Source organism: Melanotaenia boesemani, chromosome 10 (assembly GCF_017639745.1).
Source record: "Melanotaenia boesemani isolate fMelBoe1 chromosome 10, fMelBoe1.pri, whole genome shotgun sequence".
NCBI classification, from domain to species: domain Eukaryota; kingdom Metazoa; phylum Chordata; class Actinopteri; order Atheriniformes; family Melanotaeniidae; genus Melanotaenia; species Melanotaenia boesemani.
The window spans coordinates 2,101,229-2,116,086 of record NC_055691.1 but is presented as its reverse complement, the minus strand read 5'-3'; the positions used below and the strand labels follow the sequence as shown (position 1 = coordinate 2,116,086).

At 43.1% G+C, this 14,858-nt stretch overlaps 1 protein-coding gene across 1 annotated transcript; it reads left to right on the top strand.

Moving 5' to 3' along the window:
• The first annotated feature begins 1,144 nt into the window (after positions 1-1,144).
• si:dkey-234i14.3 (fibulin-7-like) lies at positions 1,145-9,050 on the top strand. Its single transcript, XM_041998140.1, has 7 exons — positions 1,145-1,262; positions 2,234-2,393; positions 2,573-2,743; positions 2,821-3,072; positions 3,170-3,307; positions 3,387-3,522; positions 7,126-9,050. The coding sequence occupies exons 1-7, from the start codon at positions 1,197-1,199 to the stop codon at positions 7,484-7,486; spliced, it is 1,284 nt and encodes a 427-aa protein (XP_041854074.1). The 5' UTR covers positions 1,145-1,196; the 3' UTR covers positions 7,487-9,050.
• The last annotated feature ends 5,808 nt before the right edge of the window (positions 9,051-14,858 follow it).

The following is a 14,858-nucleotide window of genomic DNA, read 5'->3' as shown; positions in this document are numbered from 1 at the left end:
CTCATTCATTCTACTTGAGTAATGTTATTTTGAGTAATACTACCCTTGCTTAAGTACAATTTTTGGGGTTCTTTACCCACCTCTGGATTTAACTGGCTCATTTTAAGGGAACAAAATCATAACAGTTACTTTAGTAAAGTGGTTAAATACTGAGAGAAACAGTTTTAATGATTTATAACATCTTTTATTGTCATTGACCTTTGATTTTGTTACCTACTGCACCTTTAAAAGGACCATGGAAGAATACACATATACACAATGTTACCTGTAGTACAGTTACTGCAGCACCTGAGGACACTGGATCCACTCACAGATGAAAACATGTTTATGTCTGGAAAAATTTTTGCTACTGACAGCAACTGCTTGGTATTTGAAGTCATTGCTATACTCTCCTTTACCACTAGATGTCAGTAATTCTTACGCACTGCACCTTTAAAGTTAGCTGTTGGGTTTTTCCTACCACCTGTCGTCTCCTGAAGGATAACAGAGATGTTGATACCTGAGTTGTCTTTCGTTCAAGTATTTATGTTGATCTTACATTAGATTATAGACTGTGCTCAAATCTTCACATTTTCATACTTACAGGTTATAAAATGTTAAGAGTTTTTATAGTCTGGACTTACAGTAGCTGCAGGATTCAGGATTCTGTCTGGCATGAAGTGAGTGAGGCGGGTATATCAGCCTCTGCCTGAGATAAAGCTGCCTTGTCATTACAGAGCCAAAATACATTCTCCTACTAGACAGCAGGTTTAAGGTCTGAAAATTAAAGTGAGACTTTATAGCTGTTATGATTAAAGCAGAAGTCACATTCCAGAGCAGGAAAGTGAACTAGTCAGCGAGATGTAGCTGCTTTGTTTCAGTGGTCATGATTAAAGGCCACTACTGGCAGCTCACTTGTCCTTATAATTTTGAGTCTATTTCTGGGGATGCTGATGGATCAAAAAAAGAAGTGAACGCATGTTGCAGATGTGGTTTCTGCTCTCATTTTCCTCCTCCTCCCCCCAAATCAAAAATGACTGACAGGGGGTGGGTGGAGGTGGATGATGGTTGTAAGCGTGTGGAGGAGAAATTTGGCAAGAGCGCTCGAAAAGAAACAACAGTTTGGGAGAAGCAGGAGCTGGAGACCAAAAGCTAACCTATAGTCTGCAGAGTTGGTCAGGAGCCGGCTTGTGTGGATCCCCATCGAGCTTTCAAGGATGAAGGCTGCCGGGATCATCCTGTTAATGATGAGTCTTCATCAGATCGAAAAATCTTCTGCTCAGGTGAGTCAGAAATGCTAAATTCACTGATTTTTATTTATTCATTCATTTTTGCCTTAATGTCACCAAATGCATGTTTCTTATAATTTCTAATAACTTATATAACTTATGATGTATTAAAATGGTTAATGTTTAAAAATAGTTTGTAATCTGCACGAGAGCAAAAAAAGCTGTTCTGTTGGTGCATGTTGCAAAATAAAATGCCAATAAATATCGGGACACTGAATTGTGGGTAAAGTTTTCTATTTGTTTACTTTTTTCCAGCTGTTACCTTTATGGTTTAACCAGGACAGCATCCTGAGTTCTAAATATCATTTTTCAGTACTGACCAGAACTGAGCAGAGTTTTTATTTATGTTCTTTATTGGTTTGTTTAATTCTCAAAGAGAACATTGTCACTTTAAACACATCATCTTCTTTTTTCCATCATTGCATGGTTTCCATCAAGCGGAGCTCAAATTCAATCTGTTTTCTGTGAACTGGGTCACTGCCTGCAGCAGCATGCAGAGAAACGACTCCAAACAGCTTTTCTTGGTGCAGGCTTGTTGCAGCTGTCAGTGTGAGGTCAACAGCAGGCCTGAGTCTAGTTTCCACCCTGGTGTTACTGCTTTTCATCATACCTCACCTTTACATAACAACCTCACACCTGAAACATGCTACAGATGGACAAAGTTAGTCTGACACAGTCCTCTTTGTTTGCACAAGAATTTACATTTGCATTTATTGTACTTGGTTAACTTTTCCTATTTCTCATCTATGAAGTGCATCCAAGCTTCTTTCTGATGTCATTTTGGCCTCTAATATTTTACAGAAGATGCTGTAGTGGTTTCAAACAGTTTTACAGTCAAGTTATGAGTTTGTACAAGTAGAAAAATTAACGTGGGGCAGTCATCTCTGGTTAATTGTTGTAGATGTCCTTGCTGAAACACAGCAGCTGCATCATCTGCACTCTAACTTCTCCTGGCCCGCCCACAGGAGTGTCCGTCCACTCACGATCTGCTGAACTCGCTGAGGCAGGTGGAGAAGATGTTGGCGATACATGAGACATCGTACCAGCAGGGCCTGCGCTCCCTCAGGAAGAAGATCAGTGCTCTTCACAACAGCACTATGGCCATCTTTAAAAATGGAAAGAATGGTGAGGGATGATGCTCCTGCAGGAAGACGTGGAGATATTTTCTTCATCAGGAAGCATATCAGTGATTTAGAAACAAATCAGGACCTGAATACCTTCAACAGTTTAAGAAGTAAAAGCTGGAAAATAACAATGTTTACATGAAGAAATGAGCTCATATCAGGAAATGTCTCTGCTTCCAGCATCCTGTCCCAAACCTGAACCTCCCGCTCATGGCCGCAGACTAGGCCGAGTTTTTGATGTCGGACATGAGGTCCACTTTCTGTGCAAGCCTGGCTATGAGCTGATTGGTCCGAGGACCAGAGTATGCCTGGACTCTCTGAAGTGGAGTGGCCAGCAGCCCATGTGTAGACGTGAGTCCTACATCAAGCTTCGGGACAACCCTGTGAGTGCTTCAGGGTTTGTGTTTGACCCGTTTTTCTCCTTCCAGCCCTCAACAACACCTCCAACTCCTTGGCTTCATTCTCTTCAGCTGCTTCCTCCTTCCCTGTCTCTGCTGCCCTGTCAGCGTCCTCTTCCTCCACATCTTCACCTTCTGCCAACTCCGTTTCATCACCCACATCATTTTCCCCCTCCTCCTCCTCCATCCGACCCTCTAACTGCACACACTTCTTGGGCTCCACCCGCTGCACCTGTGACGTGGGTTTCACCATATCAGGTCGTGACAACAACATCTGCACAGGTAATCTGCAATAAAATAATTTCCTGATCTTTCTTTTTTAAAGAACTGATCTACTTGTGGAGCTCATGCTCTTTGTGAATATCTGTGTGTGTTTCAGATATCGATGAGTGTCATCTTTTCCCCCTCGGTCAGCCCGGCCGACTCTGCATCCATCAGTGTGTCAACACACCTGGCAGCTTCCACTGCGTCTGCCCGGCCGGTTACAGCCTGGCCAGAGACGGTCGCAGCTGTACAGGTCAGGCCCTCCCACCTGCTGAAGTAAAGTTAAAGAGGAGAAATTATGATTTAACTCACTTCTGAACTCTCACTTTCAGACATCAACGAGTGTGAAAACCAGATCCACGGCTGCCCAGCAGACCGGCTGTGTGTGAACACCTTTGGAGGTTTCCAGTGTGTGATGGTGGAGTGTCCCCAAGTGAGAAACGCCACCTACATCAAGACATCTGCCATGTAAGAGTACTGGTTTCCCAACATACATTCAGAGTCACAAAATGAGTTTCTAACTTAAAAATAAAAAAGTTATAAGAAGTAAAAACAGAAAGCAGACATTTCTTGCTTTTCCATCGTTACCGTAAATGAGTCGTTTTAAGTCCTGGTCAAACAATGAAACTGAATTTCTTCTTCTTCCTCCTTGGTTAGTGGTAGTTTCTGGACTCGTGGGATTTGTTCTTACCTATGAACAAATTTCTTCTTCAGAACTGTGGGTGAATGATATGCTAATATAGTTAGCATCATGTTTCAGAGATCCACATCAAGTCTTCTGTGTCCCAACATTAGGTGATTGGTTAGAGAATAGATTTAAATCAGAAGGCCATGTGGCCCACTTTGACTTTGACCTGTCGAAGGATGGACAAAGTACCATCTGCAGAACTCAAGCAAAGTTCAACATACTTGTTTGAATTTGCTTTGAGGTCAGAGGTTCCAGGCAGATCTCTGCAGGCTTAATATTTTTCTTCAAAGTTTTCAAACTCAATTACTTCTTTCTCTTTATTCGGTGTAAGTCGGCTGCTTCAGACGGATACAACACACGGACAAGTCACCCAAAGAGCTGGTAGATATTGTTTGTAATGAAATCACAGTTTTAACAGGAAGACAAATGAAAATCACATTCAGCAGCACAATGAAATTGCAAACAAATCAAGAGGAAAAGGAATGCACATTAGGGAGATGAGACAAAGGAAACCAAAAACCTCTCACCTCAGAGGACAGCCATTTGAAAAAAACAATGAGATGAACCTGAATGTCAACCACTTCCCCTCTGCACCCGTCATTTAGCTGCCCTCTGAGGTTTGGCCTGAGATGAACTGCAGAATTTTCAGGCTCCAGTCAGCTTGACTGTTCAAGAGGCGTGAAACTTCTTTATGGCCTGAGTGTGTTTACCATAGTCAGAGTTTTGATTTATTCCTACAGCTGAATCCAGATTAGATGATGCAGAAAGAGTCTCTGAGGGGGACATCTAAACCAGGGACCTCTGGAGCCAGCGTCCTGAAAGTTTTCAACATGTCCATGCTGCAGCACACCTGACTCAAATAATGGGTCATTAGGAGGCTGGTGCACACCTTGACAGCAAGCTGTTGGAGAACTATTTCATTTGAACCAGGTGTGTTGCAGCAGGGACACACTGAAAACCTGCAGGACTGTTCAAGAGGTCTGGAGTTAGTGATCTCTGATCTAAACCAAGAGTTTGGAAACCTTTGAGACTCTACCTGAGATGGGCTGCAGTCTTGATTACAGAAATCATGATCATAATCTGGAGGGGGGGTCTGATGTGGGCATGTTAAAGAATCTCAAAACCAAACTCCTACAATGAGTAGACTACACATCTTTGTAAAACTCCAGGTCTTTTGTTTGTTTGTTTTTGATTGATGACAGCGCTCGGGGGCGCCAGAGATCTAGCCAACTTTTAAGAGTTGCTTATAAAATTGGTTTGGAAACAACCCCAAACCCAGCCAGTAAACATGTGAACACAAATAGAATCAGAAACCTGTTTGCTCTTTTAGAGAATACCATGTTACAGTGTCCAACGTGAGAAAACAATAATTAAATCTAAATCATTCAGGGATTGGAGCTTATCGCTCTTAAGAGGAAAAAACAAACATGTCGTCCCTGGGGAGCCTTAGCGATGCGGAGCTTCCAACCAGATGCTTTTCACTTGTGGAGACAATTCACAAATATATTTTAGCAACTTAAACCACAACCACATCATTTAAAGGAAGTTCTTGACCCTACACTGGCCTCGGATGTTTTGTCAGTGGATCTTTGTATGATGGGAGGGACTAGCAGGTTCCAGCTAACCACACTGGACCGGATAAATGAACATATACAATACTGCAGGATGAGTGATCAGAAATAAAACATTCCTTACAGAGTTTGAAAAGAAGGATGCAGACTTTGGACGTCTGTGGTTTCCAATAATGTGAAGTCCAGGAAGTGTCAGGAAAAGAGAGACGTTGTTCACACAATGGAATCAGGCTTTTTGATCAAATATGAACAGCCCTTGTGTGTCTGACTGCATTAATCTCCTCACTATAAATAACTTGGATGTACACAACCAACAAGCTTCATGTTTTTTCTCATCATCTTCATCGTTAAAATATCAACATTATTTGCTTTTGTAATTTATTTCTGCAAAGCATTACAAAAAATGTTGGAACAAGAAGCTTTTCCCACTCCCTCTAACATTAGCGACACTAAGTGATGAAGAGTTTCAGGTGTTATTTTCTCCCATTCTTCCTGCAAACACATCTTCAGGGCCCAACGCAATGGCTGTTTCAGGTCAGGACTGCAGGCAGGTCAGTCTACCCACACCCTCCTCTTCCTCAGTCATGCTGCTGTGAGTGTTTGCATGTGGTATACAACGAGATTTCAAAAGCTCAGCTAATGCCTGGAGTAAACCCCCAAATTCCTGATGAGTTGAAGTGGAAACTTTCAGAGTACTGGTCCTCATGGGAAATCTAGGGTCATTGGAAAGTGCTAACATAGATGTGGCAGGGATGCGGATGTGCAGTTTTATGTATTTCATACTACACTGGCACTATAGGGGGCATTGTAGAGAATTATTACAAACATGTAAACAGTTGGATGATAGCATCTTCAACCTCAACTTCATCATGATGAAAACTCTCTGGGTAGATAAAATGGAAGAAAACTTGCGGCTCACAGTTTGATGTCCCATGTGCAGATGTTCTCTTTTACAGTGACATGTCCAGGATGGCTCCAGCGGTGGTGAAAAAGCACTGCAACTCCACCTCCCTTTAGCTTTCAACATGTCTCCACCTTCATGCTAGATCAGCACGTTTATCTCCTTCTTTAATGGACCCATTTTATTATTGTTAAACTGTGACACTCAGAAATTTTATTATGTAAAAAATGCTATAAAAATATGCAAAATATGAAAAAGAAAACTAATAATAATCACATCAACAAAAGTTTATTTAATAAAGTGGACAGTGTGAAAGAAATTTAGCTGCATATGGTAATCACTCATATATACTCATAATAATCACATATTCAGTTTTCAGTTATTATTAATCCGTTCACTTTTACATTTTCATATTGTGTGTTCTCATTCTACAGAATACTGAAGCTACAGTTTTCAGTGTGTGTGTGTGTGTGTGTGAGAGAGAGGTCAGACTGACCACTTTCTTCCAGAGCTCTGATATGAGTTGAGGCTGGTTTTCCACCTGCTAGATAGCAATAGTTGTTTGGGATATCAGCTTGTTGTGGTATGTGGGCTTTGTCTGAAAACTGGAAGAAAGTGGCGCCACTCAGTCTCTATTCCTCATTTATTATTTTGCTGTTTGACCTTCAGCTGGAGACCAGCTGAAAAAAACTGTTTCTCTCTGATGAATCATCAGAGTTTTCATCCTGACTCGCATGGAGTCGGGATGAAAACTCTCTTTACTTGCAAGTAATTCTTTATTCAATACTTCTCCTGTAAATAAACCTTACATACTTTTACTCATTCCAGACTCTTGGTCATTTTTCTACAACAGCAGCAGCAGCCTGAGGTTTGCTGCCAGTCACTGAGCCATGTTACTCTTGTGTGTTCAGGCGCTGTGAGAAGAACCCCTGCATGCTGGGAGACAGAGTGTGCATCCAAGCTCCAAACTCCATCTCCTTCCACTACCTGGCTGTGGTTTCCAACATGTCCGCCCCTCGCGTCCTTTTCCGAGTCTCTGCAGCTCGCGTACTGGGTGACACTTTGCGATTTGGCCTAGCTGGTGGCCATGGACGAGGCCATTTCAGCGTGCAGAGGTCAGGTCGGCAGACCGGCACCCTCCTACTGGTCACACGCGTCACGGGTCCGGCCACACTGGAGGCAGAGGTGGAGATGAGTGAGCTGGAGCGTAACACTCTGCTGGGCCGCTACCTCACCAAGGTCACTCTGTTTGTTTCTCCATATATGTTTTAGCTGCAGGGATCGGAGAGAGCTGGGTGGGGGCACAAAGCGTTAAACATTCCAGCTTTCAGACACCAAAAAGTGCATTAAACACAAATGATCCCTGTTTTTAAATGAGTGTGCTTTTAGCAGGTCAGTAGTTCAGCTCTAAACTGAACATTTTTCTACTTTTGCATTTTTAGTTTAAAACTTTACTTAATAATCATTAATCAGAGTAACACCTGTATAATTAATGGAAAGGTTTCTAAAACACAACAAAAACTTCCAAATGTCATTTACTTCCTTTAATTCTACACACTGGACCTTTAAGACCGACGAGTACAAAGACGTTATTTTAGTTTTTCCATTTATCAACCTTGACAATTTCTAACATTTGGGGAGCCGAGGGTCCTGATTGTTTGTTTTCCAGAAGAAAATGTCCTTTCCTGTTGAATCCCAATTTTCCTGGTTGTTGTTCGATTCTCCTCTTCACGATGCTCCAACCATTTTCTGTTGCAAGTCATTCGGAATAAGAACTGATGTCACGACCCCCTGCTGAAATAACCATGGAAAAGACATCACGTCTAAAAACTCTGTCTCCACATCAGCAGCACCTTCATGCATATGAAGTCCTCCATGGACACAGACGTCCTCCATTCCATCACAGCTTCTCTGATAACAGCTTGGATGATCTTTCTCATCTCTGGAACACAGAAGCAGACGTCCGGTTTTCCCAAAAGCAGCCGGAACATGGATTTCTGTCCACAGGGGACACATGTCCACTGTCTATCTGAGATGAGCTGCTGTCCAGAGAGTTCAGTGCTGTTTCTGCTCAGAGTTCATATCTGTTTTCTTGCTTGTGTAATCCAGTTTTATGTTGTGGATCTGGGTGGACTGTGCTGAGTGGAACAGGTCTTCCAGAGTCCATGTGTCTGTACTGAGCATGTTGTTATGATGCTTTCTGTCCTCGTTCTTTCCAGCCTGGGACTTCCTTAGACTCCCGAGTCTATAAATATGGTTCAGATTAATTAAAAAATGACAGACAAACTTTTCTGGAGATGGTGTTTGTAGATGATCTAGAAAAAGATGGAAACATCACTGTTAGCTGAGGATTTGTTGTGAATGAAGTGAATCCTGAGCTGTTCTTTGTTGTAGTATGTTTAAAATGTGTTGCTAGGAACTTTTTTGTTCATATGAGCATCTCTACGGATCATGGAAGCAGTTTAGATGAGTTTACTAACCGTGATTTTTCTTATGAGTTTTATTTGTGCAGCACTTCCTGATAGAATTCCGGCAGTTTTCCCATTAAAAACTTAGCTGTTTCCTAAGGACGTTAATCAGCCAGTTCTCTTGATATTTTGATCAGTTTTTCTGACCATAACAAACACTACAGGCCTGAGAACCTGCTGAATCATTACTGGGTTAGAGATGATTTTTTTTTTAGCTATGCAAGAAATGAAGCTGTGGACTGAACACGATCCCTGGTAAGGATTTAGGTGTTAAACTCTGGTCTTGGAGGACCGCCATCATGTAGAATTCAGATGTTTCCTGCTTCAACACACCTGAAATTAAATGGATCTTCTCAAAAGGTTGTTAATGAGCCACCTTTGATCCGGTTCCGGTCTGAGTGAACGCTGGCGTAGCTGTCGCCGCTGCTCACCGGCAAAGAAAAACAAAAAATTGAAACATCACCTGCTGTATACCTGGCCAGTAGCCTCAACGCTTTCTCTTGACAGCGACGGCGTTCTATTGTCAGCTGCCCACCTGTCAAACTGCTGACCTGTCAAACAGCCCACTGATCTACAGCTTACCCGCGGATCCCTGGCTTTCCAGCCTCACTCCCGAGAAGGATGACGTGGATTCTCCGTGTGTTGCTGTGGTTTGCAGCTGGCTGGCTCCTGCTGTCACTTGTCCAACTCCAAGCTGACGCACTGTTCCAGTACTCAGTTGCTGAACTTCTGAAGCTCCGACGCCATGTCGACGTTTTCCAGCCTCCTTCTGGTCTCCCCATTCCTCCGGAGATCTTCTTCCAGCCCTGCCGGAGGTACGTCCACCGTGGATCGCGTGGCAAGCAGATTTACAACATCTCCGGGTCCTCAATACCGACCTTACTCACCTCACTCACCTCACGCCGACGCTCTCCGATCATTCGCCGGGATGCTAACTGCGCCACCCTGGCTAGTTTGCCAAGGGCAGGTAACTCTGCCTGCAAAAGCAGCCACGCGACCGCCACCTTTGGTCTTCTGAACATACGCTCTCTCAACAATAAGGGCCTTTTAATAAGAGATCTTATTGTAGATCATAATCTTGACTTTTTATGCCTGACAGAGACTTGGCAGCTGCCTGATAATTTTATTTCTCTAAATGAGTCCGTCCCGCCGGGCTTTGTTTACGTCTGCCTGCCTCGTGCTTCTGGACGCGGTGGAGGTCTTGCATTGCTCCATCGTGAGAGCTGGAAAGTTGTGCCGATTCCTGCTGCTCCGGTCTTCTCCTCCTTTGAGTATTCTGCATCACTGCTGCCCGGTCCCTCTCCCACAGTCGTTACCACCGTCTACCGTCCTCCAAAATATAACAAGGATTTTTTGAATGATTTCTCCCTCCTCCTCACCCATCTTTCTTCCCTCTCCCACAACTTGATCATTCTAGGTGACTTCAATATTCATTTGGACAATGACAGTGCTCCTCTTTCCAGGGACTTCTCGTCCTGCCTGGACAGCTTTGGTCTTCATCAATACATTAATTTTCCAACCCACTGTAAAAAACATATTTTGGATTTAGTCTGCTGCTCTGGTATCGCCCCTACTGGTTGTAAATCTCATTCTGTTGCTTTTTCTGATCACCAGCTCGTCACTTTTAACATCAAGGTGCAGCTGTCTAAAATTATACTCCCTCGCATCATCTCCTTTCGTAATATAAAGGACATAAACATCGAAACTTTCACATCTGATATCAATAATTTTCCCAGTGTATCTTCCTGTTGCTCACCTGATGACCTGGTTTCTTTTTATGACAAAAGTCTTCACACTCTCCTGGACATCCATGCTCCTCTGCGATCTAGATCAGTCTCCTTCACCCGCTCAGCACCCTGGTTTACTCCTGCCCTACGTCAACTGAAATCCCGCGGCCGTCAGCTGGAACGCCTTGCCAACAAAACTGGACTCACTATTCATAATAATATGTACAAGGACCACATCACTGTGTACAAGGCCGCTCTCTACTCAGCCAAATCTGCATACTACTCCAATTTAATCCATTCAAACTGTCATAACTCTAAAACCCTCTTCTCTTCTCACTTCCATCACTAAACCTCCTGATTCTCTTCCCCACCATATGCAATCTCACGATTTCTGCAACAAACTCATGTCTTTTTTCATTTCCAAAATCACAGATATCCATACACACCTCACTTCAACTGGAGCTGCAGTCGCTGGAGGTGACCCCACTACCTCCTTCCCATCTCTTACAACCACTTTTTCTAGTTTTGACCTTCCCTCAGTCCAAACCATCTCTGACATTATCCATAAATCCAAACCTTCCACATGTCACCTTGATCCACTTCCCTCCATCCTGGTTAAATCCTGCTGCTCCTCACTTGCGCCTCTCATTACCAAAATCATCCACTCTTCATTGAGTTCTGGTTTGGTCCCTTCTTCACTCAAATCTGCCTCAGTCACGCCCATTCTGAAGAAACCTGGCCTGGACCCAACCAACTTCATCAACCTTCGTCCCATATCCAATCTCCCCTTCATTTCCAAAATTTTAGAAAAATCTGTTGCCTTTCAACTTCATAATCATCTGCTGTCCAACAATATTTATGAGCAGTTTCAATCTGGCTTCCGTCCCCTCCACAGCACCGAGACTGCACTTATCAAAATTTCTGATGACCTACTCATGGCTTCCGACTCTGGACTGCTTTCCATCCTCATTCTCCTGGACCTCACAGCAGCCTTTGATACCATTTCTCACGCTACTCTTCTAAGTCGACTCTCATTTCTTGGCATCACTCACACCCCAATAGCCTGGTTTACTTCATATCTCTCTGATCGAACACAGTTCATACAACTCAAATCTCATAAATCTATTTCCTACCCCGTTTCCGCTGGAGTGCCCCAAGGTTCTGTACTGGGCCCCCTCCTTTTTATCATCTACATACTCCCACTCGGCCACATCCTTCGTAAATATAATATCAATTTCCACTGCTACGCGGACGACACCCAGCTCTACCTCTCAACTCAACCATCTGCCTCGCTCCCGCCAACTGCCCTCACCCTCTGTCTTGAAGAAATCCAGTCTTGGTTCTCATCCAACTTTCTAAAACTAAACAGCTCTAAAACGGAAGTCCTCTTGGTAGGCACACCTCACACCCTATCCAAAGCCAATAAATGTTTCATTACTCTTGATAACTCAACTGTCCTCCCCTCCCCTCAGGTTAAGAGCTTGGGTGTCGTCCTCGACAGCACATTGTCCTTCCAGTCTCACATTAATAACATCACCCGGTCTGCCTATTTCCACCTACGTAATATTTCTCGTCTCCGTCCTTCCCTCACTTCCCAAACTACTGCCATTCTAGTTCACAGCCTGATCACATCCCGCATTGACTACTGCAATTCACTTCTTTTTGGCCTCCCCAATAAGTCCCTCCAGAAGCTGCAGCTCCTCCAAAACTCTGCCGCACGTGTTATCACTCGGACCCCCATTGCTCATCATATCACTCCCATCTTGCAACAACTCCACTGGCTCCCCATCAAACAAAGGATCATCTACAAAATACTGATCATCACTTTTAAGGCACTCCATAACATGGCTCCATCTTACATCTCTGATCTCCTTCATCCACACACCCCTTCCCGCACACTGCGTTCCTCCCATACCCATCAGCTTTCCGTTCCCCCGGCACGTCTGGCAACAATGGGGAGCAGGGCGTTTAGTCGCTCGGCTCCTCATCTCTGGAATTCCCTCCCTCCTGATCTCCGTACAGTGGACTCCTTCCTTCTCTTCAAATCCAGACTCAAAACTCATCTGTTCAGACAGTCTTATCCCCCCTAAGTCCATATACATCTTTCCACAGTGTTTCCTTCCCCTATCACTTATTCTGTTTTGTGCTTTTAATGTTTTGCTTACTTTTAGTGTCTTATGTTTGTACAGTGTCCTTGGGTGCTTTGATAAGGCGCTTTTTTAAAATAAAATGTATTATTTAATCTGGATTAAGTGTTGAAGAAACATCTAAAACCTGTAGGACTGCGGGTCTGAAGGATCAGAGTTGATATCAGGGATTAAGAAAATAAATAGGTGGACTTTAATTTTGGAGCAACGTGAATGCATTAAAAAAAAAGTTAATAGAAGTGTGACTCATTTCTTTCTCTTTTACGATGAGATGTCATGCATCTTGTCCTGTGTTCACAGTTTAAAGGTTTCTTGTCTGTTCTCGGCTCTCAGAAGTTGTCATTCAGACTGAGGAGAGGATTTTGGATGTTTTGAAAGGTTTCAGTGTGAAATTGTACTTTTGCTCACTGAAAACTGTGAGTTTGACATGTTTTGGTGTGTTGGACTGAAGAATGTAACACTGGTCTGTGAGGCAGCCTGAAGCCTCCACAGGCCAGACAGAACACATGCAGACGTGTAGACACACATGCCGACACGCTGCATGTCTGCAGACGTTTTTACTCATGTACTGACAGAGAACACACATCACACTGAGGCTACCACAGATTCAGGTCTGCCATGTTCACCAGTCACACACACACACATCTGTAGATAGACGAGAAAAAACAATTTTCTCTTTCATCAGTTTAACAACATTCATCTACAGTGACAATGATGGTGATTACAGGATCAGTCAAATCACAGAGAAACCTCTGAGCCAATCAGAAAGCTTCTCTGGGAGATGATGATGTTCTGTAAGAGCTGAAGGAAGGACTCAGAGGTCTTACTTTTAATCACCTTTAACCAAATTGATTCTGGAGTCTGTAGAAAGTTCAACTCATGTTAAAGTGTTTGAGATGCAAAATAAATACAACTTTTAATGAGGAAATCATCATCATCATCATATACCAGCTGGTTTTTAATGTAATCTTCCAGTGAGACACATCAGCTGTCACATTTCTAATGTTTTTAGGGTGATAAAAAGACAAAAACATGACATTCTGTCACCGTTACACTGTTTTTGTGATCTCTACACATCTGTAACCTTTCAAATATTTTTTTCCATTTTAACTCTTTTCTCTGAGTCTGACTGAAAATCAACACTGAATAAAAACTATGACGTCAGAATCAGTGTAAAAACTGCATTCACCATCACTGCATCACAGGATAAAAAGGTCAGTAGCAGCAAGGAGCTCCCCTAGAAAAGCAAGTTTTGCTAGTTCCTTACGAGTACCTGGTTTTGGACCCCAGTTTTTCCTCCAGAACTGCCTTAGTAAGTGTTACAGAGTCAACCAGGTGGTGGAAACCTTCCTCAGAGGTTTTCTCCATATTAACATGACAGCATCACACAGTTGCTGCAGGTTTGTCGGCTGCATCCATGATGAGAATCTCCCGTTCCACCACATCCCAAAGCTGCTCTACTGGACTGAGATCTGGTGACTGTGGAGGCCGTTGGAGTCCAGTGAACTCATCGTCATGTTCTAGAAAGCAGGTGGAGATGATCTGAGCTTTGTGACATGGTGCATTATCCTGCTGGAAGTAGCATCAGAAGATGCTCCACTGTGGTGATAAAGGGATGGACATGGTCAGCAACAATACTCAGGTAGGCTGTGCTGGTTAAACCAGGCCACGTTGGTACTAAGGGGGCCAAAGTGGGACAAGAAAATGGGCCAACTGTATTTGTATATTAAAGTGAACTCACAGCAGTTTGAGTGGAAATTTACATCATGTTATCAGAAATAACACACCCGCCATGAAACGGAAGCAGAAGCTCAAAGTCAGAGCTGAAAATATTATATGTGTTATCCTGTTTAATTTAGTTTTTTTATAAACTTTTTTAAAGCAGTTCCTCTGATCACGTCAGTGTTTCTGCTGCTCATGAAGCAGAAACAGGAACCTTTAAGCATCTGCTGCAGCTGTTTTCACACTTTTCTAAACCCAGCCATTTTCTTCTTCAGCCATCAGGTATCAGTGACCACAACCATGAACCCAGCGTGGTCCTTCATGGAGCAGATCACCAACCAAAGCTGTTGATGAACAGACTTGTTCACATTTTCTATTAGTCCTAAATACCATCAGATCCTCTCTGTTGTCCAACCTCAGCATCTGTGGCTCACTGCTCCAAATACAAAGATTCAATAAGGAAACATTTTTAAAAAAAAATCATCCATATTCCAGTTTAATTATTTTCTAAAAAGCAGGATCAACGCTGCATTTTCTGGGTTAGCCATCAACACTGAGTCTCACAAACTGGACAGCTGAA